This window comes from Staurois parvus, unplaced genomic scaffold (assembly GCF_062004578.1).
Source record: "Staurois parvus isolate SC_StPar_1 unplaced genomic scaffold, SC_StPar_1.0 ptg000493l, whole genome shotgun sequence".
Taxonomy (NCBI): Eukaryota; Metazoa; Chordata; class Amphibia; order Anura; family Ranidae; genus Staurois; species Staurois parvus.
The window spans coordinates 1,365,519-1,390,168 of record NW_028318289.1 but is presented as its reverse complement, the minus strand read 5'-3'; the positions used below and the strand labels follow the sequence as shown (position 1 = coordinate 1,390,168).

General features: G+C 48.0%; 1 protein-coding gene across 4 annotated transcripts in view; it reads left to right on the top strand.

Moving 5' to 3' along the window:
* LOC149452176 (uncharacterized) overlaps positions 1–24,650 on the top strand; it is a 67,684-nt gene that overhangs the window by 14,916 nt on the left and 28,118 nt on the right. For 3 of the 4 annotated variants that reach the window (XM_089689709.1, XM_089689710.1, XM_089689708.1), the window contains exons 4-6: positions 408–524; positions 4,398–4,454; positions 10,442–10,693. In XM_089689709.1, coding sequence (XP_089545835.1) covers positions 408–524; positions 4,398–4,454; positions 10,442–10,693 — 426 coding nt within the window. The remainder of the gene's footprint in view (positions 1–407; positions 525–4,397; positions 4,455–10,441; positions 10,694–24,650) is intronic. The other variant, XM_089689711.1, reaches the window with a different exon arrangement.

Below are 24,650 nucleotides of genomic sequence, written 5' to 3'. Positions count from 1 at the left end.
TGCTTCTCCCTCGTCCCCATCCTGCACTCAGATCATCAGATATGTGGAAGCCATTGGGAGACAATCCTTTATAATTATCTATGCAGTATAGATCAGAATGGGAGAAGGAGGGTTAGCCTAGGACCCTATTAGATATGCTATATAAACATGTCCTGACAAAGAACAAAGAGGGAGTTGAGAGATGAGTCCATCAGCTTACTGCATGGAGGAGGTGGTCTAGAACAGAATCCAGAAATACTGTCTATAGAGAAAAATGTATTCAAAACTTTAATGGGATCACCAATTGAGGCAAGGATTGGTACACCAAAAGAGAAAATACTCCAGTCCATGGCTATTATAAATGCTTAATATGTCCTAAACCATACTCGGTATATTAAACCATAATATTGTCTTCTCTACTGTTGCAGGTTTCTCAGTTTCCCTTGGGTGTCATCTGTGTTGTAGTGCATGCCATTGTATTGGCTGCAAATTTAGATGAATTCCCTGTTTTTTTTGCAAGTGCCCCAATATGGATGGGAATTCCGGTGAGTAAAACCTGCATCACTTTTACATGGAGAAATGATCACTTTGACAATTCAGGATCAGGACGAAGTGATAGGTTGTTTGACCATTCAGGATCAGGACAAAATGATAGGTTGTTTGACCATTCAGGATCAGGACAAAGTGATAGGTTGTTTGACCATTCAGGATCAGGACAAAGTGATAGGTTGTTTGACCATTCAGGATCAGGACAAAGTGATAGGTTGTTTGACCATTCAGGATCAGGACAAAGTGATAGGTTGTTTGACCATTCAGGATCAGGACAAAGTGATAGGTTGTTTGACCATTCAGGATCAGGACAAAGTGATAGGTTGTTTGACCATTCAGGATCAAGACAAAGTTCTCTGGCCATTCAAGATTAGGACAAAGTGAGATTTCCCTTGACCATTTAGGATCAAGACAAAGTGACATTGTCCTTGACCATTCAGGATCAGGACAAAGTAAGAGTGTTTTTGGCCATTCAAAATCGGGACAATGTGACAAGTTTGTTGACCATTCAGGATCAGGACTACGTGACAGGTTCTTTGACCATTCATGATCAGGACAAAGTGATAGCTTATTTTATCCCCCCCCCCCCTCCACACACTGTTATTCATCCATGCTACGCACCTTCACTCAGTTTCTCTTCAGCACCCTCAGAAATGTATGGTACTTCAAGGTAGGAGGGAGTATGTGGTCTTTTACCCTTACTCACAAGATGCAGTGCTTGGGCCTGGAGCAGCAAATCACCAGGCTGTCACATGGAGAGAGGGTCAATAAAAGTTAAGGGTGATAGAAGTATGACAAAAGTATCAGTGGGTGAGGACTGGCCTATAAAAAGAACCTCTCACTTTGCACTGACAGATTCCTTTACAGGAATATAAAAACATAGACAACACCTTGATCTTAAACTGTACCTTACAAAGATAAAATGGTACATAGATAGAACAGTTGCTGCTTTATTATGTAAATACCAACAAAGTCACTGGATCCCCTCATGTTCTCTATTAGTCCAAAACTGGCATGGGCTTCCCAATTGGAAGGCATAGATTGAGGGAATAGGAATAGCTAAGCTTCACAGTTTTTTCTTTTTGCCTATAGAGTGGATCCTCTGGATAGCAATTCTGGGTTGATGTAAATTAGGACTAGACACTAGGGATTAAATAAAAGTTTTTATCAGAAAAAGTGGAACACCCCATTATTTTTTTAATCCTTCCCACAGTCTGTTGGAGTCATAAGTAATGTATATCTAAACTCAAGACATATATGTTGTAGCTTACCAGTTCATAGATACAGTGGGGCAAAAAAGTATTCAGTCAGCCACCAATTGTGCAAGTTCTCCCACTTAACAAGATGAGAGAGGCCTGTAATTGGCATCATAGGTAGACCTCAACTATGAGAGACAAAATGAGAAAAAAAATCCAGACAATCACATTGGCTGATTTGGAAAGAATTTATTTGCAAATTATGGTGGAAAATAAGTATTTGGTCAATATCAAAAGTTCATCCCAATACTTTGTTATATATCCTTTGTTGGCAATGACAGAGGTCAAACGTTTCCTATAAGTCTTCACAAGGTTGGCACACACTGTTGCTGGTATGTTGGCCCATTCCTTCATGCAGATTTCCTCTAGAGCAGTGATGTTTTGGGGCTGTTGCTGGGCAACACAGACTTTCAACTTCCTCCAAAGATTTTCTATGGGGTTGAGATCTGGAGACTGGCTAGGCCACTCCAGGACCTTGAAATGCTTCTCACGAAGCCACTCCTTCATTGCCCGGGCGGTATGTTTGGGATCATTGTCATGTTGGAAGACCCAGCCACGTTTCATCTTCAATGCCCTTGCTGATGGAAGGAGGTTTGCACTCAAAATCTCACTATACATGGCCCCATTCATTCTGTTCTGTACATGGATCAGTCGTCCTGGTCCCTTTGTGGAGAAACAGCCCCAAAGCATGATGTTGCCACCCCCATGCTTCACAGTAGGTATGGTATTCTTTGGATGCAACTCAGCATTCTCTCTCCTCCAAACACGACGAGTTGTGTTTCTACCAAACAGTTCTATTTTGGTTTCATCTGACCATATGACATTCTCCCAATCCTCTTCTGGATCATCCAAATGCTCTCTAGCAAACTTCAGACGGGCCAGGACATGTACTGGCTTAAGCAGGGGGACACGTCTGGCACTGAAGGATCTGAGTCCCTGGCGGCGTAGTGTGTTACTGATGGTAGCCTTTGTTACGTTGGTCCCAGCTCTCTGCAGGTCATTCACTAGGTCCCCCCGTGTGGTCCTGGGATTTTTGCTCACCGTTCTTGTGATCATTTTGACCCCACGGGGTGAGATCTTGCGTGGAGCCCCAGATCGAGGGAGATTATCAGTGGTCTTGTATGTCTTCCATTTTCTAATTATTGCTCCCACAGTTGATTTGTTCACACCAAGCTCCTTGCCTATTGCAGATTCAGTCTTCCCAGCCTGGTGCGGGTCTACAATTTTGTTTCTGGTGTCCTTCAACAGCTCTTTGATCTTCACCATAGTGGAGTTTGGAGTGTGACTGTTTGAGGTTGTGGACAGGTGTCTTTTATACTGATAACAAATTCAAACAGGTGCCATTGATACAGGTAATGAGGGCAGGACAGAGGAGCCTCTTAAAGAAGAAGGTACAGGTCTGTGAGAGCCAGAAATCTTGCTTGTTTGTAAGTGACCAAATACTTATTTCCCACCATAATTTGCAAATAACTTCTTTCCAAATCAGCCAATGTGATTGTCTGGATTTTTTTTCTCATTTTGTCCCTCATAGTTGAGGTCTACCTATGATGTAAATTACAGGCCTCTCTCATCTTTTAAAGTGGGAGAACTTGCACAATTGGTGGCTGACTAAATACTTTTTTGCCCCACTGTATATGCATTAGATTAGGATGGCTGCATTAGATTTCTATTTTCTAGCTAAGTAGATTCCCTGCAAGTAAAGAAAAATACTGCCAGAAATCTGGGGTCCTTGCAAATTCCTTTGCATTGGATTGAAATCGGAATCACTCTTCTCAGTTCTCTTCTGTGAACTAGTTCCCCCCCCATGTTATGGAAATTAAGAGGGTGTGAAGGGGTTCTGTTTACTTGTCCTAGGGTGACAATAGGTACAGTACAGTGAGTGAGCATTGTCCCCCTTGGACAGTAAGGGCTCATTTAGATTTGTTGTTGGGGGGTGTTAAAAACACATGGTTGAGCCACATTTGTAGTATTCCTCTTAAGCTACAATGTTCTTTGGTTTGTATACACTTTAGCACCTTCCCTGCAAGTAAAGTGGAGAGAAAGAAAGTGTTTGTTTTTTGTTACCACAATGTAAACACTATCCTACCCAAGTCCTTTTGGTAAGGGCTGGAGCATTAAGAAGACAGCAGCCAGATAAATGCATAGTGATTGCTGATGGCGAGGACACTACTGCTATTAGTACAGTCCCCTGGGATTCCTTTTCTTCCTGCAATATGCTGAAAATAACACCATGACTATTCTTCATGCTTTAATAGAAGGTGTGTAGTCATATTCTACCGATTTACTCCTGTAAAGGGCAGGGGAACCTAACAGAGGTTTGGAAAGCATGTAAGCATTCGTTGTCGTGAGAATTATTTAGACATGGATCACCAAAACCTTGTGGATTTCTGGCTGGTCTCAGGAAAGCAGGGGAGTAATACATTCTACCTCACCACACTGCTTCACAGGACAGGGGACAGCTGAGGGTCAAGGAAGGTCAGAAGATTGTCCCAAACTGCCACTAGGGATAGCCAGATGTTCTAACATTGCTTCAAGGCAGGAACATCCTTTCCTTTGACACTGTGAAAGTTAATTTAAATAATAATCAAGTTCAATTATTTTTAAACTTTCTAGTTCATTCTCTCGGGACTGTCTGAAGTTGTGGCTTACATAAAGAATCATGGCTTTTTGGTAAGTAAACCTCATATTCCTGTTAACTCTTCTGAATTATATACAATATGTTCTAGGCAATTGACCATTGTCTTGCTCCATATTCTATGTTGCTTGGTACATAGTCCTGACTGCTGTGCTGTATATGTTAGATAGTCCTGACCACTTCAGTTAGTGTTTGCATTTAACTATACTTAGCTAATAATCAATGGCAGAGGGGAGTCAGAGACATAGCTATGGTCTTCAGAGTAATCCCCATGGGTCATAGAGCATCAAGAAACATACAATTTTAGTCACACCCACTTTTGACCACTCCTGCAAGTTGGACATGCTCACAAATGGGCCCTGCATCAGTTTTCCTCTTATACTTTCAGCGCCAACACAGCTTTCCCTCAAAAAACTTTGTCTGGAGCCACTCCTGTTTGGACTGCAGCATCGTTTCCTATTTCTCGAATAGCAGCAGGGGGGAGCCCTGAGAAGTTTCACACTGAAACATGCTTTTTCAAAGATTAAAGAAGTGAATGAAATATTTACAAAAGGGGAATTCCCCTTTCGGACAGCTGTCACCAGAACAAGTTTTCTCATAGGAAGATTTCCCCTCTTGTTTTGTGGCAACACGAATATTTTGAATTGCCCATCATTTTGTTTTAGGTAGCTAAACACTGACCAGTTATGAATGGAGGAAGGAAATTCAACTAACACCAATGAATAGACACCCTATACCCCGTGACACCAATATATTGGAGCCTTCACTGACCAAGTACCTGGGCCCATCTTTCACTGAACACCTGTGTAATGAAGCAATGACCAATGTAACAGGGAAGTTAATACCAACCACCAATGTAACAGAAGGATTAAGGCTCCATTAACATTTGCGGCACTTTGAAGTGTAACTTTGATGCAACTTTAGGACCTTTCCAAAATAATCTAGAGTGGGTGACTGGGGACAAAGTGAAGGCTCATTTATTAAATACCTTCTTCAGCTCTGTGTATACAAAAGAGCATGGGGGAGCTCTTGTCCATAATGGGCATGGTATTGACACAAATGATCCACGATGGCTCAAAATTGACATGGTCCAGAAATATTTAGACATAATAAAGGTGAATAAAGCACCTGGACTGGATGGCATACACCCAAGGGTCCTTCATAAATTGAGCTCTGTCATTTCAAAGCCATTGTTTCTCATTTTTAGGGACTCTTTAATGACTGGCATATTACCAATGTGGTGCCTATATTTAGAAAAGGGTCAAAATCTTTACCAAGTAATTATAGACCTGTTAGTTTAACTTCTATAGTTGGGAAGATACTGACGAGTTTAATAAAAGACCACATAGATGAGTTCTTGTTGGAAAAAAATATTTTAAGAAACAGACAGCATGGATTCATGAAAGACAGAAGTTGTCAAACAAATCTGATTTATTTTTATGAGGAGGTGAGCAAAACCTTTGGGATGGCAGTGGACGTGGTATACTTGGATTTTGAAAAAGCATTTGACACAGTTCCCCACACACGGCTAATGTGTAAGGTAAAGTCTACGGGCTTGGAAAAATCAGTATGTAAATGGATAGAAAACTGGATAAAAGATCGTATTCAGAGAGTAGTGGTTAATGATTCATACTCTGAATGGTCTGGGGTCATCAGTGGTGTACCCCAAGGTTCAGTGTTGAGACCCTTACTTTTTAATATATTTATAAACGATATAGGGTCTGAGATTATACATACCATTTCAGTCTCTGTAGATGACACCAAGCTGTGCAGTGGAATAACGTCCTTCCAGGATGTCTCCAACTTACAAGCCGACCTCAATGCACTGTTTAATTGGGCAACTATGTGGCAAATTAGGTTTAATGTTGACAAATGAAAGGTTATGCATTTGGGGGCTAAGAATATGCATGCATCATACATATTGGGGGGGGGGGCAATTGTGGGAATCAATGGTGGAGAAGGATCTGGGGGTTCTGGTAGATCATTAGCTTAAAAATGGCATGCAATGCCAAGCTGCAGTTTCCAAAGCGAGCAAAATCCTCTCTTGTATTAGGAGAGGTATAGACTCCAGAGAGAGAGAGATATCATTTCCCCCAATACAAATCATCGGAAACACCTCATCTGGAATATGCAGTTCAGTTTTGGGCACCAGTTCACAAAAAGAACATTGAGGAACTGGAGAAAGTACAGAGAAGGGCAACCAAACTGATATGAGGCATGGAGGAGCTCAGCTATGAGGAAAGATTTGAGAAACTGAATTTATTCAGGAGATTAAGGGAGGATATGATCAACATGTAAAAATACATCAGTGGTTCATATAGTGAACTCTGTTTAGAGTTATTCACCCTGAGGTCATCACAGAGGACAAGGGGGCACTCTTTATGTCTGGAGGCAAAGAGATTTAATCTCCAAATACGGAAAGGTTTCTTCACAGTGAGAGCTGTGAAAATGTGGAACAGACTCCCTCAAGAGTTGGTTTTGGCCAGCTCAGTGGATTGCTTTAAAAAAGGCCTGGTTTATTTCCTAGATACACAGATTATAACTGGATACTAACATTTATAGGTAAAGTTGATCCAGGGAATATCAGATTGCCTCTCGGGGAATCAGGAACAATTTTTTTCCCCTGCAGGAGCAAATTGGATCATGCTTTTCTGGGTTTTTTTCCTTCCTCTGGATTAACTGTGGGTATAGGATTATAACATTTATTCATTTATTTTTTATGGCTGAACTAGATGGATGTTTGTATTTTTTCAGGCAGGCTAACATTTCAGGCAGGCAGACATTCAGGTATGTGAATATGGACTTAATACATTCTGCTTACTGTGCTTTCTTACTTGAATACCTAGTCTCTACCTGAGCAAAGAGCCCATCTTCAGCCACCACTCCTAGGAGAGCAGCCTAAAGATAATCATTCCCCTTTTTAAGGGGGCATTTATACTTACCCCCAATGTGACAAGGGCATTTGCACTAACTATAATTTACTGTAACCACCGATGTAACAGGGGATTTACACTGGCTACCAAAGTATCAGATGCATTTACAGTGGCCACAGATGTATCAAGGATACTGTATATATACTGGTTAGCAGTGTTAGGGGGTATACTGTCCACTATTATAACAGGCAATTTACAATGACCACCATTGTAACAGAGATATGTGCACTGACTTCTCTTATTTTGGATATACCAGCTGCTGAAAGAGATTGAGACTTTTAATGTACTATTAAACCTACAACAGTAAAATCAGTCTGTACATGCAGTAAAGCATGCTTGTTATAATCTGTAGAACCTAAGGGGTTAATCCTCTGCATTGTGTAAAAAGGCTGTTTGATCCTGTCTTCTCTGTTCCTCCCCCCTTGTTGTTTTTGGCCACATGACCTGTGGTCATATTCTCTGGTAAGAGGCTGTGAGTGGCGAAGGAGGAAGATCCTCTTATCTTCTATTTGGTGGCACATTACCCTCCTAAAGATATGGGCGCCTAAAGATATAAAATACAGTCACATTTTTTGGACTTTTTTGAGGACTCAAATTTATTGCCATATTATATTTTGTGTAAGAGCGGGGTGAATACGCGGTACATATTGGTTTTTGTAATTATATCTGATAATACTACATACAGGTGGTGAGTTACATGGCTGGGAAAATTTTGGGGCACATCCATTAATATATTACAAGGCTAATATTCATGTTTATATTCTCTATTTTTCATTTATTTACCTGTTTTGGCGGGGCATATAGTATCTAGACCCCTTGAAATGTGAATCGTCCAGTAGTCCATATGGGAGAGGCTCTATGGGGTAGTTTGCCCTCTTTATATGCTCCTGCATCCACCCCCAAGACTTGTTAACATTTGATCATTTGTGATTTACAAGATGCCCTCATCAGGCAAACATGCATGAATATTTTTTATTTGTGCTACTACATGTACCGTATAATATAAAATAGAATCTATTTGTATATTTACACTTGTGTTATACTCTACAGCAGGGGTTGGCAACCCGTCGGTCGTGATGAGCCTACAGGTTGATCATGACCATGGTTCTGCCTCCTCCAGCCTCCGCTACTCTCATGTTACAGGCAGAGAGAAGAGCAATAGGCAGCATAGTGCTGGATGGAGGGTGGGGTCAGGGGCAGGAAAATGCTCAGTGATTGGTTGCTAGGCTGTCCTAGTAACCAATCACCAGCTTGGCAGCTCCTGCTTCTGCCTTCCACCAAGCACTGTGTTCTCTTCTGATCTCCGCTCTGCTCTACATACACTGACAGGTAGGCAGTATTACCTGTGAGTGTGATATGGGGGGGGGGGGACAGGAGACACTGTGTGGGGAAGGAGCTTAGGAGGCATTGACACTGTGGGGGGAAGGATACAGAAGACACTGTGGGAGGGGGGGTCTTAGGACACACTGTTGGGGGTGCTTAGGAGACTCCATGGGAGGGGAGACAGAGTAAACTACAGTGGTGAGGGATTTTGATGACAAAAGGACAGTGGACACTGCTTTGGAGGATGGGGAGGCAAAGGACACTTTGTGGGGGGCAGAGGACACAGCTATGGGGCAGGATAGAGGACACTACACAGTTGGGGGATGATGTGAAGGGGTGAAAGGACACTGGTTTGGGGGGTACAGAACACTACTGTGGGGGGGGAGGGTGGCAAAGGACACTGCATTGGGGATACAGGACACTATGTTGGTGAGTGATGTAAAGGGGGCCAGAGGACACTACTGTGTGAGGGTGTTTGTTTTTTTATTTTTTAATGGCCACCAAAAATGACAGAGTGCGGTCAGGGGATCTTTGCTTTACTTCATGTCATCCAGGAGGTAGACCTCATCCTCTGAAAGGTTGCCCACCCCTACTCAACAGCTTTTCACAACATCTACCCAATCTTATCCTGAAGAAGCCAATAAAGTTCGCAAAACGCATTGATATATATAAGTATGGAGAGGCTGGTGATATCTTTATTAATGTTAATCATATTCATGTTCACCAATTCTACATTCTGATGCTATTTTGGCATGTAATATTGGTATGAGTAGTCCAGTACTCCTCCTCATGGTTGGGTATTTTGTCACCTTAAATGCAATCGACAAAATGGTGTTGCATTGATTTTAATATATTTTTATGTCAATTGTTTGGAAATAAAAATTGTGATTTTACAAATTGCCTCGTGTTGTACTGATAAAGTCCACCTTTTGAGGAACATATTGTTTCTAAGCTATTTGTATTGTATGATGTGGTATTCCAATTGAGGGAATACAGTGCCTGGCTGTATTGACCAAATACATGGCCAGGGACTTGTCGTAGGATGATCTGAGGGGAAAAGAGTGATGTGGAAGGTTTTGGCTGGGAGTATAGCCTAACATATAGGTAGTAACTTTAGCAATATCATCATCTACCTTCTTCCAAACAGGTTGCAAAACTGGGCTGGATCACCACAGATGAAGGAGGGAACCAGGTTCCGATCCGCATCTGCAGCACATGGGTGAAGAGGGGGAAAATTTGTTGAATTGCATAGGATTCAACATTTTGGTGTGGTGCTCAAATTAATTAATCCAACCTTAGTCCTGAGGTTTTCCATTGCTGTATGAAAGCAGCCTACACAGCAAAAATGACTTATCTCAGACTCCTCAGCAATGAGCATGCATGCATGCTGATGTCAAGGCTTTCAGCTCTGCCCCAATGCATTTTGTCAGCAATTACATCATCATGCCCCTGATGATGTCATCTCTGACGAAATGCATTGTTGAAAAAGCACTTTGCTCACCAGAAGATTCTGCAGTTGGTGCAATGAACTTTAACTTTATTTCTATGGAGTTATTTTAGATTGTTGGTCATTTATTTATTACTTTATACATTAGTCACTATTGAAGTGATGCACTATGGTGTATTTTGTATAGTGTATCCTATATTGTGTGCTAACTGCTATTTACATCATTTTTTCCCTTTGTTGCGCAGCATTTTTGACTTTGCAGTTTTTCATATTGTATGTTATTTGTTTTTTATTATATAATTTGTATTTTTTTCCTTAGGTGTTCCTCTCCTTTATCTGCCAACTGCTGACTTTTTGTGTCTCTGTTGCTGGTCTTAAACTTACTGAGGAAACGAGGAAATTAAGCACCATGTTCCTTGTAAGAGGTGACCCATGTGAGACACTTCTAAATAAAGCTCAGCCCAGCAGCTATCAATTGTATGGTTTATCGACGAGCAGCTACAACCTGTATGTCAGCTCCGAGCAAACGTATGCCCTGAATCAATGCCTGCATGCTATCCAAATATCTAAGGTGACAACATTTTATAAGAGGCTTTCATCTTTACATTCTTTTTAAAGCTGAACTCCAGCAAAAATGTTACCGAGTCACTTTCAGGTAGCTTGGGAAAGAGTTAAAATATATTTCAGGATTTTATTTCTAAGTGGGCATTGACATAGTACAGATATCACAGATTAAAATAACCATGAATTCGTAAATGTGGCGGTGGAAACTGTTGCCTTCAATTATAAATATAAAAACGAAATAGAATAAAAAGGCTTAAGCAGTATACACCACCTCAAATACTATAATAAAAATATTATTTACATTTAAATATAATATTGAAACGCTTGTGGAACCAAAACCATAGCAGGTTTCATAAAAACACCATTTTGGTGTATCCTAGTTATCCTTTTAGTAAGCAATACTGTAAGTTGATCAGATAATAGCAAATGAGGCAGAATGTAATCAAGAAACTATGTATAGTGTCCTGATGAGCCCTGGTCCCTTGTAATATACAGTACTGGCTATACTGACATCTCTCCTGCTGTCTGTTCTTGATTTAGGTATATTTAAACACACTATATTGCCAAAAGTATTGGGCCACCTGCCTTTACACTCACATGAACTTTAATGGCACCCCAGTCTTAGTCCATAGGGTTCAATATTGAGTTGGCCCGCCCTTTGTGGCACCCCAGTCTTAGTCCATAGGGTTCAATATTGAGTTGGCCCGCCCTTTGCAGCTATAATAGCTTCAATTCTTTTGGGAAGGACGCCCACAAAGAAGATGTCTATGAGAAGGTTTGCCCATTCTTCCGGAGTGCATTTGTCAGGTCAGGGATTGATGTCGGTTGAGAAGGCCTGGCTCGTAGTCTCTGCTCTAGTCATCCCAAAGGTGTTTTATCGGGTTGGGGTGCAGGCCAATCAAGTTCCTTCACCCCAAACTCACTAATTCATGTCTTTATGGACCTTGCTTTGTGCACTGGTGTGCAGTCATGTTGAAACAGGAAGGGGCCATCCCCAAACTCTTCCCACAAGGTTGGGAGCATGAAATTGTTCTGATATACTGACGCCTTAAGAGTTCCCATCACTGGAACTAAGGAGCCAAGCCCAACCTCTAAAAAACAACCCCGCACCATAATCCCCCGTCCACCTAACTTTACACTTGGCACAATACAGTCAGGCAAGTACTGTTCTCCTGGCATCCGCCCAACCCAGACATGTCCATTGGATTGTCAGACAGAGAAGCATGATTTGTCACTCTAGAGTCCAGTGGTGGCATGCTTTACACCACTGCATCCGACGCTTTGCATTGCATTTGGTGATTTAAGGCTTGGAAGCAGCTGCACGGCCATGGAAACCCATTCCATGAAGCTCTCTACGCACTGTTATTGTACTAATCTGAAGGTCACACGAAGTTTGGAGGTCTTTAGCTATTGACTCTGCAGACAGTTGGCAACTTCTGCGCACTATACGCTTCAGCATGAGTTGACCCCACTGTCATTTTTGGTGGCCTACCACTTGGTGGCTGAGTTGCTGTTGTTCCCAGTTGCTTTCATTTTGTTTTACCACAAACAGTTGACCTTGGAATATTTAGTAGCCAGGAAATGTCACGGATGGACTTATTGCACAGGTGGCAACCTATCACGGTACCACGCTTGAATTCACTGAGCTCCTGAGAGCGACCCATTCTTTGACAAATGCTTGTAGAAGCATTCTGTATGCCTAGGTGCTTGATCTTATACACCTTTGGCTATGGAGGTTGTTGGAACATCTGAATCCAATGATTTGGAGGGGTGTCCCAATACTTTTGTAAATATAGTATATGTCAGGGGTTTCCAAACTTTTGAAACAAAGGGCCAGTTTACTCCCCTTCAAACTTTAGGGGGGCTGGACTTGGGCCAGTGGGAGCAGAAAATGCCCTGGCAATGGTGGGAGTAAACATGGCGGTCAGTGGGAGTTAAAAAAAAACTTACATCATTGGTGTCAGTGGGTAGAATAGTGCCCCATCATTGGTGTCAGCGGGAGAATAGGGTCCCCATCTTTGGTGTCAGTGGAAGGAATAGTACCCCATTTTTTGTGTCAATGGGAGGAATGATGCTCTTGATTTGGGACTCCTGGCCATTCCATTTTGGCATTGTGATTGGAGGCTGTCTAGAATGGAGACCCGGCATCTTCCTCTGTTCTTTCTTCCTCCCCCTCCAATCAGTTGAAGGATCATTCAAGACATGACAATGTCCCACAGAGAGAGAGTGCCAGCCTGTGCTGCTCTCAGGTGCCCTAGGCGGCCACCTAGTTTGTCTAGTGTAAGTACTGGCCCTGATGGTACTGCTATTGATTCACAAAAATAAGGTGTAGTGTAAAAAACTGACAGAGTCTTTGACAAGTCCTTTATTAAATACAAAAATAAAAAAGTGCCCCGAAGTAGATCCAATGTCAATCACAATGCCCGCCACCACCGCCGCCCCAGAATTTAAAAAAAGGCTTCACTCTTGACGCTGATTCCCAGCCGTCTGACAGCTGAGCCGGCCTGACAATTCTTAAATACTAAAAGGGCAGAGCCACCCATGCGACCACGCTCCTTTTGATGTCATCTTGTGCTGTGATTGGTCAGGTGTAGAGATGAGCGAAGAAATGAAAAATTTGATTCGACTGATTCGGCGAATTCGTGGACAATATTCGATTCGAGTCGAATAAATTCGCTGTGAATTTAACTTAAAAAAGGGTGTTTCTAGGCTTCAGAGAGACTTAATATTAGTGCAGAACACTGTACCTTTAATTTAAATGCCCTTGGAGTCTGCTGGGGAAGAGAAATAATACTGTCAGTCAGTATGACATGCAGATGAGTGCCGTCGATCTTAGAATCACCGCACACTTCACTCATTTGGGCAGTCACGGGGCCAAAACCAGAGTGTGGAGCCACAGTGTGGCGGTGGAGGCAGCAGCAATGGGAGGCCATACAGCACCCTATGACAAAAATGGAAACCACCAGCAGTGTGAGGAGACCTGAAAGTGGCACATGGCAGAGTGTGGCGATAGAGACAGCAGCAATGGGAGGCCGTACAGGGACCCATGACACACTCTGGACCTGGCAGCAGCATGAGGAGGCGGTACAGGGGCCCATGACAGATTACGGGCCTGGCAGCAGCATGAGGAGTCGGTACAGGGGCCCATGGCAGATTACGGGCCTGGCAGCAGCAATGGGAGGCCGTACAGGGACCCATGACACACTCTGGACCTGGCAGCAGCATGGGGAGGCGGTACAGGGGCCCATGACAGATTACGGGCCTGGCAGCAGCATGAGGAGTCGGTACGGGGGCCCATGACACACTCTGGACCTGGCAGCAGCATGAGGAGGCGGTACAGGGGCGCATGACAGATTACGAGCCTGGCAGCAGCAACTTGGACAGGAGGACGTTCAGCTTCTGCACCGTCGGGTGCGTGCTCGCAAACTGTTGTCTCTTGGAAACGGATTCCAAGAAAGACTGCTGACGGAATCCGTGAAGAGGAGTAGCAGGAGAAGGAGCATCTGAACGAGCGGAATATGCCAACAAGCGACAACAGTGGCCCATGACAGATTACGGGCCTGGCAGCAGCATGAGGAGTCGGTACGGGGGCCCATGGCAGATTACGGGCCTGGCAGCAGCTATGGGAGGCCCGTAATCTGCCAGCACCCTATGACAAAAAATGGAACCCACCAGCAGTGTGAGGAGACCTGAAAGTGGCACATGGCAGAGTGTGGCGATGGAGACAGCAGCAATGGGAGGCCGTACAGGGACCCATGAGAGACTCTGGACCTGGCAGCAGCATGAGGAGGCGGTATAGGGGCCCATGGCAGATTAGGGGCCTGGCAGCAGCTATGGGAGGCCCGTAATCTGCCAGCACCCTATGACAAAAAATGGAACACACCAGCAGTGTGAGGAGACCTGAAAGTGGCACATGGCAGAGTGTGGCGATGGAGGCAGCAGCAATGGGAGGCCGTACAGGGACCCATGAGAGACTCTGGACTTGGCAGCAGCATGAGGAGGCGGTATAGGGGCCCATGGCAGATTAGGGGCCTGGCAGCAGCTATGGGAGGCCCGTAATCTGCCAGCACCCTATGACAAAAAATGGAACACACCAGCAGTGTGAGGAGACCTGAAAGTGGCACATGTTTGGGGCATGATTCATGGCGGATTTAGTCAGTTGTGTCAGGAACTGGTGGTTTGAAATCCAGACTAATCCACGCCTGATTCATTTTCACAAACGTGAGTCTCTCCACACTTTGGGTGGACAGTCGTGTCCTCCGCGGAGTTGCAATACCTCCTGCCGCACTAAACACGCGCTCCGATGCCACGCTACTGGCCGGGCATGACAGCCTTTCAAGGGCAAATTCAGCTAGTTGGGGCCAAAGGTCAAGTTTCGTTGCCCAGTAGTCAAGGGGATTGTCTACCTCGGTTGGCAGGGTGCTGTCCAAGTAGGCCTAAGCCTGTTGTTTGAGGTCCTGCTCCAGGTCCACCTGATGCTGCTGCTGCTGCTGCGGCTGGTTAGTAGTTTCCTCACTGCGCTGGTGAAGAAAGCTACTCATCATCGACTGCAGACTGAGGCAGCCGCTGCTGGTGGAGCTGCCACTGCTCCTACCACCCCACCCCTCCCCTGCTGCCATGGCAGCGGAACACGAGCGCACAGGGCCCACAGTGTCTGAGGATGGACGTTGGCGCAGACAGGCAGAGACCAGCTGACTACATAGGTGTTTTTTATAGTACGTTATTTTGGCCTCCCTCTCAGCAGGTGTGAAAAAGGCCACCATTTTTGAACGGTAGCGAGGGTCCAACAAGGTGGACAGCCAAAAGTCATCCCTCTGTCTGATGGTTATTATTCGGCTGTCGCTACGCAAGCAACCGAGCATGCTATGGGCCATTTGTGCCAAGGAATGCGAGGGACTCCCTGCCTCCATCTCCACAGCATACTGCCACGGTGCGTCTAGGTCCTCTGTCTCCTCTTCCTCCTCCTCTACCAGATGCTCCTGCTCCTCCACTCCTGTCCGCTGAGTGGAAAAACCACCCATTTCACTCAATAATTCCTGAGCACCAATGTCCTCCTCTACCTCCTCCTCTTCTTCCAGTCCTGCCCCCACAGGGGCCATGTGGCGTTGAGATCTGTGCGCCACGTCTACCGCACCCTGACCAGCCATTGTTAACAGCATTTGTTCCAGGACGTGCAACAGAGGAATGACGTCGTTCATCCCATAGTCCTGCCGACTCACGAATAGCGTGGCCTCCTCAAAGGGCCTGAGCAAGCGCAGGTGTCACGCATGAGCTGCCAATGGCTGACATCTAAGTTACACAGGGAGTACCTTTATCTGCTTTTAACATCAGGAAATCTGTGATGGCCTTTTGCTGTTCGTAAAGGCGGTCTAACATATGTAGGGTTGAATTCCACCTTGTTGCAACGTCACAGCATGAGGAGTCGGTATAGGGGCCCATGGCAGATTAGGGGCCTGGCAGCAGTTATGGGAGGCCCATAATCTGCCAGCACCCTATGACAAAAAATGGAACACACCAGCAGTGTGAGGAGACCTGAAAGTGGCACACGGCAGAGTGTGGCGATGGAGACAGCAGCAATGGGAGGCCGTACAGGGACCCATGAGAGACTCTGGACCTGGCAGCAGCATGAGGAGGCGGTATATAGGGGCCTACGGCAGATTAGGGGCCTGGCAGCAGCTATAGGAGGCCCGTAATCTGCCAGCACCCTATGTCAAAAAATTCAACACACCAGCAGTGTGTGAGGAGACCTGAAAGTGGCACATGGCAGAGTGTGGCGATGGAGACAGCAGCAATGGGAGGCCGTACAGGGACCCATGACAGACTCTGGACTTGGCAGCAGCATGAGGAGGCGGTATATAGGGGCTTATGGCAGATTAGGGGCCTGGCAGCAGCTATAGGAGGCCCGTAATCTGCCAGCACCCTATGTCAAAAAATTCAACACACCAGCAGTGTGAGGAGACCTGAAAGTGGCACATGGCAGAGTGTGGCGATGGAGACAGCAGCAATGGGAGGCCGTACAGGGACCCATGACAGACTCTGAACTTGGCAGCAGCATGAGGAGGCGGTATATAGGGGCCCATGGCAGATTAGGGGCCTGGCAGCAGCTATAGGAGGCCCGTAATCTGCCAGCACCCTATGTCAAAAAATTCAACACACCAGCAGTGTGAGGAGACCTGAAAGTGGCACATGGCAGAGTGTGGCGATGGAGACAGCAGCAATGGGAGGCCGTACAGGGACCCATGACAGACTCTGGACTTGGCAGCAGCATGAGGAGGCGGTATATAGGGGCCCATGGCAGATTAGGGGCCTGGCAGCAGCTATGGGAGGCCCGTAATCTGCCTGCACCCTATGTCAAAAAATTTAACACACCAGCAGTGTGAAGAGACCTGAAAGTGGCACATGGCAGCAGAGTGTGGCGATGGAGACAGCAGCAATGGGAGGCCGTACAGGGACCATGACAGACTCTGGACTTGGCAGCAGCATGAGGAGGCGGTATATAGGGGCCCATGGCAGATTAGGGGCCTGGCAGCAGCTATGTGAGGCCCGTAATCTGCCTGCACCCTATGTCAAAAAATTTAACACACCAGCAGTGTGAAGAGACCTGAAAGTGGCACATGGCAGCAGAGTGTGGCGATGGAGACAGCAGCAATGGGAGGCCGTACAGGGACCATGACAGACTCTGGACTTGGCAGCAGCATGAGGAGGCGGTATATAGGGGCCCATGGCAGATTAGGGGCCTGGCAGCAGCTATGTGAGGCCCGTAATCTGCCTGCACCCTATGTCAAAAAATTTAACACACCAGCAGTGTGAAGAGACCTGAAAGTGGCACATGGCAGCAGAGTGTGGCGATGGAGACAGCAGCAATGGGAGGCCGTACAGGGACCCATGAGAGACTCTAGACTTGGCAGCAGCATGAGGAGGCGGTATATAGGGGCCCATGGCAGATTAGGGGCCTGGCAGCAGCTATGTGAGGCCCGTAATCTGCCTGCACCCTATGTCAAAAAATTAAACACACCAGCAGTGTGAAGAGACCTGAAAGTGGCACATGGCAGCAGAGTGTGGCGATGGAGACAGCAGCAATGGGAGGCCGTACAGGGACCCATGAGAGACTCTAGACTTGGCAGCAGCATGAGGAGGCGGTATATAGGGGCCCATGGCAGATTAGGGGCCTGGCAGCAGCTATGTGAGGCCCGTAATCTGCCTGCACCCTATGTCAAAAAATTAAACACACCAGCAGTGTGAAGAGACCTGAAAGTGGCACATGGCAGCAGAGTGTGGCGATGGAGACAGCAGCAATGGGAGGCCGTACAGGGACCATGACAGACTCTGGACTTGGCAGCAGCATGAGGAGGCGGTATATAGGGGCCCATGGCAGATTAGGGGCCTGGCAGCAGCTATGTGAGGCCCGTAATCTGCCTGCACCCTATGTCAAAAAATTTAACACACCAGCAGTGTGAAGAGACCTGAAAGTGGCACATGGCAGCAGAGTGTGGCGATGGAGACAGCAGCAATGGGAGGCCGTACAGGGACCATGACAGACTCTGGACTTGGCAGCAGCATGAGGAGGCGGTATATAGGGGCCCATGGCAGATTAGGGGCCTGGCAGCAGCTATGTGAGGCCCGTAATCTGCCTGCACCCTATGTCAAAAAATTTAACACACCAGCAGTGTGAAGAGACCTGAAAGTGGCACATGGCAGCAGAGTGTGGCGATGGAGACAGCAGCAATGGGAGGCCGTACAGGGACCCATGAGAGACTCTAGACTTGGCAGCAGCATGAGGAGGCGGTATATAGGGGCCCATGGCAGATTAGGGGCCTGGCAGCAGCTATGTGAGGCCCGTAATCTGCCTGCACCCTATGTCAAAAAATTAAACACACCAGCAGTGTGAAGAGACCTGAAAGTGGCACATGGCAGCAGAGTGTGGCGATGGAGACAGCAGCAATGGGAGGCCGTACAGGGACCATGACAGACTCTGGACTTGGCAGCAGCATGAGGAGGCGGTATATAGGGGCCCATGGCAGATTAGGGGCCTGGCAGCAGCTATGGGAGGCCCGTAATCTGCCAGCACCCTATGTCAAAAAATTCAACACACCAGCAGTGTGTGAGGAGACCTGAAAGTGGCACATGGCAGAGTGTGGCGATGGAGAAAGCAGCAATGGGAGGCCGTACAGGGACCCATGAGAGACTCTGGACCTGGCAGCAGCATGAGGAGGCGGTATATAGGGGCCTATGGCAGATTAGGGGCCTGGCAGCAGCTATGTGAGGCCCGTAATCTGCCTGCACCCTATGTCAAAAAATTAAACACACCAGCAGTGTGAAGAGACCTGAAAGTGGCACATGGCAGCAGAGTGTGGCGATGGAGACAGCAGCAATGGGAGGCCGTACAGGGACCCATGAGAGACTCTAGACTTGGCAGCAGCATGAGGAGGCGGTATATAGGGGCCCATGGCAGATTAGGGGCCTGGCAGCAGCTATGTGAGGCCCGTAATCTGCCTGCACCCTATGTCAAAAAATTAAACACACCAGCAGTGTGAAGAGACCTGAAAGTGGCACATGGCAGCAGAGTGTGGCGATGGAGACAGCAGCAATGGGAGGCCGTACAGGGACCATGACAGACTCTGGACTTGGCAGCAGCATGAGGAGGCGGTATATAGGGGCCCATGGCAGATTAGGGGCCTGGCAGCAGCTATGTGAGGCCCGTAATCTGCCTGCACCCTATGTCAAAAAATTTAACACACCAGCAGTGTGAAGAGACCTGAAAGTGGCACATGGCAGCAGAGTGTGGCGATGGAGACAGCAGCAATGGGAGGCCGTACAGGGACCATGACAGACTCTGGACTTGGCAGCAGCATGAGGAGGCGGTATATAGGGGCCCATGGCAGATTAGGGGCCTGGCAGCAGCTATGTGAGGCCCGTAATCTGCCTGCACCCTATGTCAAAAAATTTAACACACCAGCAGTGTGAAGAGACCTGAAAGTGGCACATGGCAGCAGAGTGTGGCGATGGAGACAGCAGCAATGGGAGGCCGTACAGGGACCATGACAGACTCTGGACTTGGCAGCAGCATGAGGAGGCGGTATATAGGGGCCCATGGCAGATTAGGGGCCTGGCAGCAGCTATGGGAGGCCCGTAATCTGCCAGCACCCTATGTCAAAAAATTCAACACACCAGCAGTGTGTGAGGAGACCTGAAAGTGGCACATGGCAGAGTGTGGCGATGGAGAAAGCAGCAATGGGAGGCCGTACAGGGACCCATGAGAGACTCTGGACCTGGCAGCAGCATGAGGAGGCGGTATATAGGGGCCTATGGCAGATTAGGGGCCTGGCAGCAGCTATGTGAGGCCCGTAATCTGCCTGCACCCTATGTCAAAAAATTAAACACACCAGCAGTGTGAAGAGACCTGAAAGTGGCACATGGCAGCAGAGTGTGGCGATGGAGACAGCAGCAATGGGAGGCCGTACAGGGACCCATGAGAGACTCTAGACTTGGCAGCAGCATGAGGAGGCGGTATATAGGGGCCCATGGCAGATTAGGGGCCTGGCAGCAGCTATGTGAGGCCCGTAATCTGCCTGCACCCTATGTCAAAAAATTAAACACACCAGCAGTGTGAAGAGACCTGAAAGTGGCACATGGCAGCAGAGTGTGGCGATGGAGACAGCAGCAATGGGAGGCCGTACAGGGACCATGACAGACTCTGGACTTGGCAGCAGCATGAGGAGGCGGTATATAGGGGCCCATGGCAGATTAGGGGCCTGGCAGCAGCTATGTGAGGCCCGTAATCTGCCTGCACCCTATGTCAAAAAATTTAACACACCAGCAGTGTGAAGAGACCTGAAAGTGGCACATGGCAGCAGAGTGTGGCGATGGAGACAGCAGCAATGGGAGGCCGTACAGGGACCATGACAGACTCTGGACTTGGCAGCAGCATGAGGAGGCGGTATATAGGGGCCCATGGCAGATTAGGGGCCTGGCAGCAGCTATGTGAGGCCCGTAATCTGCCTGCACCCTATGTCAAAAAATTAAACACACCAGCAGTGTGAAGAGACCTGAAAGTGGCACATGGCAGCAGAGTGTGGCGATGGAGACAGCAGCAATGGGAGGCCGTACAGGGACCCATGAGAGACTCTAGACTTGGCAGCAGCATGAGGAGGCGGTATATAGGGGCCCATGGCAGATTAGGGGCCTGGCAGCAGCTATGTGAGGCCCGTAATCTGCCTGCACCCTATGTCAAAAAATTAAACACACCAGCAGTGTGAAGAGACCTGAAAGTGGCACATGGCAGCAGAGTGTGGCGATGGAGACAGCAGCAATGGGAGGCCGTACAGGGACCATGACAGACTCTGGACTTGGCAGCAGCATGAGGAGGCGGTATATAGGGGCCCATGGCAGATTAGGGGCCTGGCAGCAGCTATGGGAGGCCCGTAATCTGCCAGCACCCTATGTCAAAAAATTCAACACACCAGCAGTGTGTGAGGAGACCTGAAAGTGGCACATGGCAGAGTGTGGCGATGGAGAAAGCAGCAATGGGAGGCCGTACAGGGACCCATGAGAGACTCTGGACCTGGCAGCAGCATGAGGAGGCGGTATATAGGGGCCTATGGCAGATTAGGGGCCTGGCAGCAGCTATGTGAGGCCCGTAATCTGCCTGCACCCTATGTCAAAAAATTAAACACACCAGCAGTGTGAAGAGACCTGAAAGTGGCACATGGCAGCAGAGTGTGGCGATGGAGACAGCAGCAATGGGAGGCCGTACAGGGACCCATGAGAGACTCTAGACTTGGCAGCAGCATGAGGAGGCGGTATATAGGGGCCCATGGCAGATTAGGGGCCTGGCAGCAGCTATGTGAGGCCCGTAATCTGCCTGCACCCTATGTCAAAAAATTAAACACACCAGCAGTGTGAAGAGACCTGAAAGTGGCACATGGCAGCAGAGTGTGGCGATGGAGACAGCAGCAATGGGAGGCCGTACAGGGACCATGACAGACTCTGGACTTGGCAGCAGCATGAGGAGGCGGTATATAGGGGCCCATGGCAGATTAGGGGCCTGGCAGCAGCTATGTGAGGCCCGTAATCTGCCTGCACCCTATGTCAAAAAATTTAACACACCAGCAGTGTGAAGAGACCTGAAAGTGGCACATGGCAGCAGAGTGTGGCGATGGAGACAGCAGCAATGGGAGGCCGTACAGGGACCATGACAGACTCTGGACTTGGCAGCAGCATGAGGAGGCGGTATATAGGGGCCCATGGCAGATTAGGGGCCTGGCAGCAGCTATGTGAGGCCCGTAATCTGCCTGCACCCTATGTCAAAAAATTTAACACACCAGCAGTGTGAAGAGACCTGAAAGTGGCACATGGCAGCAGAGTGTGGCGATGGAGACAGCAGCAATGGGAGGCCGTACAGGGACCATGACAGACTCTGGACTTGGCAGCAGCATGAGGAGGCGGTATATAGGGGCCCATGGCAGATTAGGGGCCTGGCAGCAGCTATGTGAGGCCCGTAATCTGCCTGCACCCTATGTCAAAAAATTTAACACACCAGCAGTGTGAAGAGACCTGAAAGTGGCACATGGCAGCAGAGTGTGGCGATGGAGACAGCAGCAATGGGAGGCCGTACAGGGACCCATGAGAGACTCTAGACTTGGCAGCAGCATGAGGAGGCGGTATATAGGGGCCCATGGCAGATTAGGGGCCTGGCAGCAGCTATGTGAGGCCCGTAATCTGCCAGCACCCTATGTCAAAAAATTTAACACACCAGCAGTGTGAAGAGACCTGAAAGTGGCACATGGCATGAGAGACTCTGGACCTGGCAGCAGCAGGAGGAGGCGGTATAGGGGCCCATGGCTGATTAGGGGCCTGGCAGCAGCTATGTGAGGCCCGTTATCTTGCAGCACCCTATGTCAAAAAATTTAACACACCAGCAGTGTGAAGAGACCTGAAAGTGGCACATGGCAGCAGAGTGTGGCGATGGAGACAGCAGCAATGGGAGGCCGTACAGGGACCCATGAGAGACTCTGGACCTGGCAGCAGCAGGAGGAGGTGGTATATAGGGGCCCATGGCAGATTAGGGGCCTGGCAGCAGCTATGTGAGGCCCGTAATCTGCCTGCACCCTATGTCAAAAAATTTAACACACCAGCAGTGTGAAGAGACCTGAAAGTGGCACATGGCAGCAGAGTGTGGCGATGGAGACAGCAGCAATGGGAGGCCGTACAGGGACCCATGAGAGACTCTGGACCTGGCAGCAGCAGGAGGAGGTGGTATATAGGGGCCTATGGCAGATTAGGGGCCTGGCAGCAGCTATAGGAGGCCCGTAATCTGCCAGCACCCTATGTCAAAAAATTCAACACACCAGCAGTGTGAGGAGACCTGAAAGTGGCACATGTTTGAGGCATGATTCATGGCGGATTTAGTCAGTTGTGTCAGGAACTGGTGGTTTGAAATCCAGACTAATCCACGCCTGATTCATTTTCACAAACGTGAGTCTCTCCACACTTTGGGTGGACAGTCGTGTCCTCCGCGGAGTTACAATACCTCCTGCCGCACTAAACACGCGCTCCGATGCCACGCTACTGGCCGGGCATGACAGCCTTTCAAGGGCAAATTCAGCTAGTTGGGGCCAAAGGTCAAGTTTCGTTGCCCAGTAGTCAAGGGGATTGTCTACCTCGGTTGGCAGGGTGCTGTCCAAGTAGGCCCAAGCCTGTTGTTTGAGCTCCTGCTCCAGGTCCACCTGATGCTGCTGCTGCTGCTGCGGCTGGTTAGTAGTTTCCTCACTGCGCTGGTGAAGAAAGCTACTCATCATCGACTGCAGACTGAGGCAGCCGCTGCTGGTGGAGCTGCCACTGCTCCTACCACCCCACCCCTCCCCTGCTGCCATGCCAGCGGAACGCGAGCGCACAGGGCCCACAGTGTCTGAGGATGGACGATGGCGCACAAAGGCAGAGACCAACTGACTACATAGGTGGTTTTTATAGTACGTAATTTTGGCCTCCCTCTCAGCAGGTGTGAAAAAGGCCACCATTTTGGACCGGTAGCGAGGGTCCAACAAGGTGGACAGCCAAAAGTCATCCCTCTGTCTGATGGTTATTATTCGGCTGTCGCTACGCAAGCAACCGAGCATGCTATGGGCCATTTGTGCCAAGGAATGCGAGGGACTCCCTGCCTCCATCTCCACAGCATACTGCCACGGTGCGTCTGGGTCCTCTGTCTCCTCCTCCTCCTCCTCTACCAGATGCTCCTGCTCCTCCACTCCTGTCCGCTGAGTGGAAAAACCACCCATTTCACTCAATAATTCCTGAGCACAAATGTCCTCCTCTACCTCCTCCTCTTCTTCCTGTCCTGCCCCCACAGGGGTCATGTGGCGTTGAGATCTGTGCGCCACGTCTACCGCACCCTGACCAGCCATTGTTAACAGCATTTGTTCCAGGACGTGCAACAGAGGAATGACGTCGTTCATCCCATAGTCCTGCCGACTCACGAATAGCGTGGCCTCCTCAAAGGGCCTGAGCAAGCGGCAGGTGTCACGCATGAGCTGCCAATGGCTGACATCTAAGTTACACAGGGGAGTACCTTTATCCGCTTGTAACATCAGGAAATCGGTGATGGCCTTTCGCTGCTCGTAAAGGCGGTCTAACATGTGTAGGGTTGAATTCCACCTTGTTGCAACGTCGCAGATCAGGCGATGCTGTGGAATTCCGTTCTGCCGCTGCAGCTCAATGAGGGTGTTCTTTGCGGTGTAGGAATGGCTGAAATGCATGCACAGTTTACGTGACATTTTAAGGATGTCTTGCAGTGGGATGGTGGATTTTAGGAACCGCTTGACAACCAGATTGAACACGTGAGCCATGCATGGCGCATGGCACAACCTTCCTTGACGCAGAGCAGACACCATGTTCTTTCCGTTGTCAGTCAACATGGTTCCGATTTTTAGTTTGCGCGGAGACAGCCATCTGTCGATTTCTCTGTTCAT